The sequence below is a fragment of the Notolabrus celidotus genome, chromosome 17, assembly GCF_009762535.1.
Source record: "Notolabrus celidotus isolate fNotCel1 chromosome 17, fNotCel1.pri, whole genome shotgun sequence".
In the NCBI taxonomy this organism is placed as follows: Eukaryota; Metazoa; Chordata; class Actinopteri; order Labriformes; family Labridae; genus Notolabrus; species Notolabrus celidotus.
The window spans coordinates 10557710-10566050 of NC_048288.1; the positions used below are offsets into that span (position 1 = coordinate 10557710).

Here is an 8341-nt window from a genome sequence, read left to right on the forward strand (position 1 = left end):
TTAAAGCAGTTTCAGACTGCATTAAGATAACATCGTGGCTTTTGTTAACATGTATGAGTTTTACCATCGATGTTGGTCTGTAAAACTTATTGTAAACGTTCTTAAATATGTCGCAGATTTTCCCTCATTTGCATATTGTTTGGCTCACTGCAGGAGTGAGTGTGTGTGTGTGTGTGTGTGTGTGTGTGTGTGTGTGTGCGTGCGTGCGCGTGCGCGCGCCTGTGCGTGTGCGTGTGTCTGTCTGTCTGTGTCTTATTATGTATTATTATCTGTATTTTATGCAGACAGTCTATGGTCTGTATACACTGACTTAAAAAGCTAACAAAAATCAGGCATGAAACCACTTATTCTTATTATTATCTTATCCTGCTAGTATAACTGAAAAGAATACCACTAGGGTGTGTGGTGTATGTTTTTATATTTATAGCATCAAATATAATCCATGATCTTGAACATCCATAGTACCAGTACCATCCATTAACCAGAGGCGTCCGGGCCTTTGCAGTCAGGGGCCCGTTACTCTGGAATGACCTGCTGGAGGAGATCAGGCAAGCCACATCCTTGTCCTCTTTTAAATCTCTTTTTTAAAATACACTTTTTTAAATGTGCTTTTACTTCTTAACTCATCACTGACTTTTTAATTTCTGCATGGTTTTTATTATTATTTTTATTTCGCTCATTTTAGCTCTCCTTACCTTTGTCATGTACTTCATTATTTTTGTTTTCACTCCCTATGTCTTGCACACTGTTAAACACTTTGTAAACATGTTTTTAAAAGGTACTATATAAATAAAATGTATTATATTATTTATTATAGTACATACAATTACATTCAATGCAGCAGGCACATCTTTCCAGCTACTGGGTATATAGTCAGTGGATGGTAATCATTCAAAGCCTCTGGATCCAGGATTTCTATTTCAGAAATGTCCTGTAGAAGTAGTTATTAAACACTAACTTAGCTGAAAAATCTGACTCTCTCAATAAGTTATCTAAAACTTGAATGAGTGACACATGAACAAAGGTATTTTTATGGGTTCTGTATGTATATTCAGTTGGCTCTATTACAGGACCATAAGCTGTCCCGCAAATTGCAATTAGTTATCAGACATCACGCCCCCCTTCAAGTAAGTTCAGAAAACATCTATCAACTTATGAAATAGAAAAGTTTCATTAAAGTAAATCCATTCTGTATGCATCATTTGTCTACAATAACTGCTGCAAGAACAGAGCATCAAAACAGACCAAACACTGACAGTTACTTAAATAAACACTAGGTGGCAACAAATCCCAACTAAAGCTCCAAGGCGTTTAACCAGACACAGTTATGGCTGGCAGCAACTGTAAGACTTATGTTCTACAAATATTTGTAGTAGTGAGGGAGTCGTATATTTTTAGGAGATGGTCATCCTTTTTGGTGGTTTATTAATTTATATTTTTTGAAGTATCTTTTTTATAGATATTAATTTAATCATCATGATTTTATCATTCATGGTCCGGAGAATAATCTTATATTTGCCATCTCAATACATTTAAAGCCTGCATACAAACGTAAGCTTGCATCAGTTAGAAGTATTTATTTAGCCTACTGGCTGCTGATAATAGTAGGCCTATGTCTAAATTTGTGACAAGGTGCCCTAAAAAGAACCAATAAAAAGTCTGAGTGATGAATCAGCACTGCAGCACAAGTTAAATCAAATGCCACACTGTTATTTGAGAGTTGAGTACATGTAAAACTACTAAAAGCCAGCTCAGAGGGAAAAAAACTGTGTTGTGTTTGCAGCAGCATGTCCTCACTGCTCTCCTATAGTTTGTCTGTTGTGACGTCCAAAGCATCATTACCATGGGGATAGCTATAGGAATGCTTGTTACAGAGTTTACATTGTTTTTTGTTCTCATGCATGCATAGCTTTCATGTTATCTCTCTTTTACCATGCACTGTGTAAAACACTGGCACACACTTATAAACATAGAGAAAACAGACATTTGTTGGCCAGATTCCTTTTCTCTAATCATTATTTACTATTCACACAAACTGCTTTGACACTGCTACATCCACTCCTCTCCTTACCACTTATAGTCTGTTTGGTGGCTGGCATGTATCCACATATTTCTCACTACTTCATACAGACAATTTAAATAAAAGAAACATTTAGAAACATTAAACATGATCACAGTTAGATTTATTTTGCTTTTTGAAAAAACGCTCAGTTGAGGAATTGTCAAGTAACACAGCTATGTAAGGAATGTTTGCATAAAGGACAAAGCGGTTACATGTGCAGCTGATATTCAGCGTCACATTGTATGTAAAGTTTGGTTACCGGGGGCAGTGTCACAGTCAGTAGGTATCCTGTTTGGGGGGAAGGATCCGGACTCAGGCTGTTTGCTCTGTAAGGCCTGTTGTCCTTCCAGTAAAAACATTCCCGTGACGGGGGGTGAGCGGAGCACGCTGAGAGCCAGCGGTTTACCACACGCAGGGCGGATACGGAGCATCCTGCATCCTGGATGCTCGCTGCCGCTAAACCTCAGTCATGGAGACGATAACACAGGATTAGAAGAGCTCCCAAAACCCCTCTTATCACAACTTCCCTCCCCTTCTACCTACGAGGTTACATGAAAAAGTTTGATTTTGACCATGATTTGGTTTTGCAGTCCATGTTTTTGAACAGCATAAAACAGACAGGTTAACGGTCAGACAGTCCAGTATTTTATGGAACTAATTTAAAAGACAGAAGACAGGCAACGACAGAGAAAAAAAAGGGACTTTTCCCTTTTTTGAAATGCTCTTCTGCTTGATATCATTGAATTTCTTTGTGCTACTTTAAAAAAAATGCCACAGCAAGGATCTTCCTTATTTTTTCTGATTTGAAGAGATTTCTAAAAAAACCTAAATAACTTTATGTACATCTGAAAATAGTTTTCATCAGAGCTACTCCTTTGCCTTTCACTAATATGCAGCAAAATCACATTTGTAAACAAAAACAGACAAACAAAAAAATACTCTAGACTCCTGGATAAGTTCCGTTGTAAAAGAAAGGCTTGTCTGTCACACAGTGACCTACGACCTCAGGTGTCCACCTCTGGATTTTGGCTTTGCTGCCTTTGCCCGGCCGGACGATGATGGTGCTTTTAGACGCCAGTGAGGGGTCTTCGTCAAAGAAGTTGAAAGGTCGAAGGAAGAAGCCCACGGCGTTGCCGGGTGTCGCTGTGTTGGGGATATCCTCTGAGTGAGGCACATGCAGGAAGCCCACCGTCACCCAGGCAACCAGATCCTGCACACAGGAGAGCAAACAGCACATTAGAGGAGAGGCGGACATATAAAAGGTGTTTTTAATCTGTTTACATAGCTAACGGATGAAAATGTCAGGCTTGGAGGGTAACCATGAAAGCAACTAACTAGAGCGGATGAAAAAAAAATGTTAAAGGAACGCAAAAATTTAAACCACTGATTTGACCAGCAAGTAAAAAACACCTCTCCCAACCCCCACAGCAGAAGACACATTTCCCAGAATCCTTGTAAAACATCCAAACGCAGGCTGCTGTTGATGCAATAGTGGAGAGAATTGTGCGCATACATTTTCCTTCTCTGGAAACATGGAGCAGACATTTGGTCAAATATTTCTACATTATTTGTAAGTTTTAATAATGTCTATTTACATTAAAAATGTTTGAAAGAAATATTAAATGTAAATAAAATTATCAAACATTTATTTACTTATTTTAGGATGGGTTGGTTTTTACATTCGAATGGCTTTTAGGTTAAATAAATAGTGGAGAGAGCTACAATAAATGTATTTTTTAAAAAGTTATTTATGAGAATAAGTCCATCATCTTGCTCAAAATCAATCAGACGATGACAGCTGCTTCACAACGCTGCTGCCAAAGTCCTCACTGAGAGCAAGACTATACTATACGGTTTGGAGCCAAAATACATTATGAACCAATCTTCTGAATCAAGAAAGTAAGATTTTTTCAATATTGTTTTAAAACTTCTTTTAATAATGGTAACTGTCCTAAGCCTTTCAGTTTCTTTTTGGCTGATTCTTTGGATGTCTTGAAATTTCAATGACTTTGCAATGCTCCTCTTTTAATGTGCTTCTTTTGCCCTTTATCATGATGTTTTCATGTCTTGATTGAAGCACTTTGATCTGCTTTGTTGCAGAAATGTGCATTATAAATACATTTACCACACCCTGCTTGATAACAGAATAAAACACACTTTATATTATAACTGCATTACAATGATGCAAAATAAAAATATAAAATAAACAGCATTAAATAAAACAAACTAGGCAAAGTAAAAATTAGACAAAATTAAACAAACTAAAATTTAATTAAATTCTATGGTTATACCTGGTTGACTATATCTTCATTGTTGCGGATGTAGTCCTCAAAGGACACGACCGGGTCCCAGGGGTTGTTCTGAGTGTATATGCTGCTGCTGGTGGCCTCACTGTCTTTGTGACGAGTCACAGCCAGAGGATATCTGCAGAGAAAGTTTGAACACTTATTTGTTGATAAAATGGGCCCTTGGTTTTATCAGAGATCTCAATGTGTTCAAAGATACCGAATATACATTAATTTAGGTTAAACGTTTACAAGATGATAGTCAAGACAGTGGAACTTGATGTCATCATAAGAAGGGCATATGGGGTTGACATTTTTGACGTCCACCTCTCCTTTTTTTCATTTCTAACAACACAAGGACGTATATCATTACCTTGACCAACTGATGCCATTTTCCTCCCTCCAGCCTCTTGGTAGGACATTGTGGGCATGTGAGTTAAACTGGATGCGGTAACCCTTCTCGTGTCCCCATTTATTCTTCTCATTGGGGTTGTAAAAATGCACATAGCGGGGGAACTTTTTGCCAAAGCGGAAAGCAGCAGCTCTCTCTGTCTTGTGCTCCGTCTTGTGGAGTTTGGACTGGACGACAAAATGGTTCGGGCTCCAGGGGTTTGTGAAGTTTACCAACTTCAGATCTATTGACTCAAAGCTGTTTTCTCGACCTGTGTTACAGTGAAGACAAAGAGTTTTCAGGAACAGTTAAACAGCTGGTTGAAACATTATATTTCTCTCTGTATTGCTTCTGTCAGCAGCCTTGGTTTGAATACTATTTAAAGGCAGTCACAGAGTCAGTTAGATCTTAAAGATTAAGTTAATTATTTATGTACAACATCAGACATTACCATGGAACACAATAACACAGGCTTATTGGGTCAGGACTCTTCCTTTATGATGGGTTAAAGTCCAGTAAGCTTTATTATCTGGGCTGCGTCAGTAAAAGGCAAAGTCAAAACAAGGTTTCTGTATTCCCTTTCGTTTCTGTGATTGCCTTCAGGTTCAACTCAGAGCACGGTGGGATTCCTTGTTACTGAAACTTATAATACAAATATGGTCCGTGCTTATAAATTCATGGAATAAACAAAGGAATAATTAGTCACCACAAGGGGATAACTTGAATCTGATTCTCTTCATAATAAAGTATGTCCAGTCAAACCCTTATTTTCTACTGCATGTGAGGCTATTCTGATAAAAAACACTGAGTTTTTAATGAACCAAAGAGGCCACACTTTGTAGTTTATGTGGTCTGGTTTTCCACTCATCTTGAATTTTGCCTTTTGGTACACTCATTCAGAGGTCAAACAAGAAAATGCTTAAAATAGACCCTAACAAACTAGGTTATTGTCATTGACAGCGTGTGGGAAGAAGATGTAGCTACATTGAAGTCTTTCTTTTTTTGGGGGGGTCTGAGTGTGTTGTGGCCTTTTTGCACAATCTTTGTTTTGGAGCCAGACATGAGCCATTTTAGAGTCATAGTAAATGGACTGAATTTATGATGGCACCTTTGCTTGTTTTCAGACTGCCCATAGTGCTTTTACATGGCATGTCACAATCCCCCCTAAAACTATGAAGTGAGGTAACAAAATGGCTTTGAAGCAAGGCCATTTTCTTATAGCTGTCATTAAACACAACTTATTGGACAACCAATGGAGTTTCCCCATGCTGACCGTTTCTGAAACCTCTTTAGACTCAGCTTTTAGTCCCAGATTCACTTCCTATAGACCAAGTGTGGCAGAGATAAACAGCTAAAACGAAAGTGCATATAAAGCCCTTTTCAGACAGGTACCTTTTATGTGTATCTTATGGCAGTTTGTTATGTTGGCTCAGTGAAACCACCATGCTTTGTCAAACTTCTACAGGCCGTCAATGATATTTGTACCATAGTAGCGTTTCTTTAGTCTGTAAGTGTGGTGCAACATCTTTAACAACACTAAATCGTCTACCATACCGTGTCTCGTCAAATCATATTACTCACCAGCAATGTCCAGATCCACTTTATAGTGGATGAGATGTGTGTGCAGGTTACCCAGCACATGGTTGTACACTTTGGTTCCATAGTGAAGTCCATTTGGTGTGAAGAAAGTGGCATGGATGTATCCAGTAGCACTGACCTTCACCTCCACCACCCCGTTCTGGTAGAAGAGGAAGTCCCAGATGTAATCATAGTTATAAACTGTCGAGGTTGTCCGCAACACCAGCACATTGTTTTCCAGCCCTCCGTAGAAGTTGTATCCCCCGTCGTAGTTGGAGTCGAAATGTCTCCTCAAAGGCATGGCAGTGTTCAGCTCGAAAATACACAGTGCGTTTCTGTGGCGCCTTGGTTTGTCCGTGTCAAAGTAGTGGTAGAGGTCAGCGAATTGGGCGATTTCTGGACAGTCGATTCCAGGTGCAAGCTCGTAGGTTGAGGCGCCCATTGCCCAGCCAGCATCGATGTACTTTGTTTGCATGCCAGCAGGAGTGTCGCCGGAATAAAAGGCAATAGCTTCTTGGAGGCTGATTTCGTATGCAATCCTCTCTCCATTAAATCGGAGGTCAAAGACTTGAAGCCCGGCTGATGAGCGGACTCTGTAGGCAAAGGACCATCCAGCATATTCAACAAAATTTCGGTCAACATGATAGCGAGGTCCCTGAGGCTCCACAAGCTTGGGACCATGGATGTCAGAGGGAGTGTTGCTCTTACCCCTGGGGATGTAGGTGGAGTAGAGGTCACTGTCGTCATGTTCAGGCAGTTTGATCTTCTCTACACCGCCTAATTCATATTTTTCCACCAGTTCCTCAACACTGTCAAAGTACATGCTGTTGTACCAGACTTTCTCAACGCTCCACTTCTCTGGATCTATGTCCCTGTGGTTGATGAGCACCTCAAACCCAACTGGTTGGATGAAAAAACCCTCCACGAACTTCTGCAACATGATCCAGGATCTCCTCTCACCTGGACCCAGCCCACGGGGGGCGATGTCTGAGAATGTCAAGCAGCGGTCGGAGCAGTTGGTGAAAGAAAACCCTCCCGTGGTCTCAAACAGCAGCTTGTGAGCTGTGGCCGCAATCTGCTCAAGGAATAGCTCAAGATGGTAGTACTCAGCCTGAGTGATAGGCCTCGAGTCAAATGAGATAGGCTTGTTACCCTTGAATGTCTTGACTTCATGGGAGTTTGGGGATGGCAGAGGACTCACAATGTACTCAGTGATGTTGGGCATGGTCTGGTTACCAAACTGGACAACCGCACGGGCTTGACGTGGGGGTTTGGCCTGTCCACGGTCCAGAGCTCTTAGGGCTTCATGCTTCCTTGGCAGATGCAGTTCTATCAGGAGGATGCTGTTTTTCTGCAGAGTCTTGCTGGTAGCAGCAGTGAGCTCCAGCTCTGGAATACTGTGCAGGTAAGCCCGGACAGCTTTTATCTCACGCACTGAGAGGTCAGCGAACATGGGGGCACCATGCTGAGCCCAGTCTCTGGATCTGGAACCACTACAGGCAGCCAAGCAGACCAGCTGCAGGAGACAGAGAAGCCTCATGGCTGGAAAAAAAATGAGAGAAGAGTATCCAGCATCACTTTAAGGAGCCAAGATTCAGCACGTTGAATGAACACCCTCAAATACTTTTCAACCAAATATAAAAGCTACAGAGGGAAGTCTAGTGAACAGAGTTGCAGGAAGAAAAGACAGAATATTTCCTACCTATCCAAATTTCATTCTGACTTACACAAACTAATCAAAAGTTTTGGATATTTAAGCCTGGATTATACTTCTATACAGGACTCTGCAATACTGTGCGTATACGCAAGTTGGCAGTGCAATTTCTATCTTTATCTTATCACCAGTTCCAGGATCGGCTACAGTCTCAACTTGTTGTGCTCAGGAAAACATGGCGACTGAGGGTTAGGTTAGAGGTAGGTTTGGAATTTATGCAGATAAAATTTGGATGGGTTTTACAAACAGTCATATAAAGGTGAAATAGTTATGCCTTGTCTGCAATGTGTAACACAGGAGGTGTAGTGTCG

General features: G+C 40.6%; 1 protein-coding gene across 1 annotated transcript; it reads right to left on the reverse strand.

The window, feature by feature from the left end:
- Window positions 1–2166: 2166 nt before the first annotated feature.
- aoc1 (amine oxidase copper containing 1) lies at window positions 2167–7883 on the reverse strand. The gene is made up of 4 exons (XM_034705845.1): window positions 6320–7883; window positions 4721–5009; window positions 4354–4486; window positions 2167–3272 (listed from the first exon to the last, which is right to left on the reverse strand). The coding sequence occupies exons 1-4, from the start codon at window positions 7854–7856 to the stop codon at window positions 3003–3005; spliced, it is 2229 nt and encodes a 742-aa protein (XP_034561736.1). The 5' UTR covers window positions 7857–7883; the 3' UTR covers window positions 2167–3002.
- Between the last annotated feature and the right edge of the window lie 458 nt (window positions 7884–8341).

What these genes read in the sequence shown, in the direction of transcription:
- aoc1 (XM_034705845.1), bottom strand. Translation starts at nt 7,856, where the DNA reads ATGAGGCTTCTCTGTCTCCTGCAGCTGGTCTGCTTGGCTGCCTGTAGT. An exon ending in AGTGGATCTGGACATTGCTG is followed by an intron (nt 5,010 to 6,319) that starts GTGAGTAATATG and finishes ACTGTAACACAG; the next exon opens with GTCGAGAAAACAGCTTTGAG. An exon ending in AATGGCATCAGTTGGTCAAG is followed by an intron (nt 4,487 to 4,720) that starts GTAATGATATAC and finishes CTTTCTCTGCAG; the next exon opens with ATATCCTCTGGCTGTGACTC.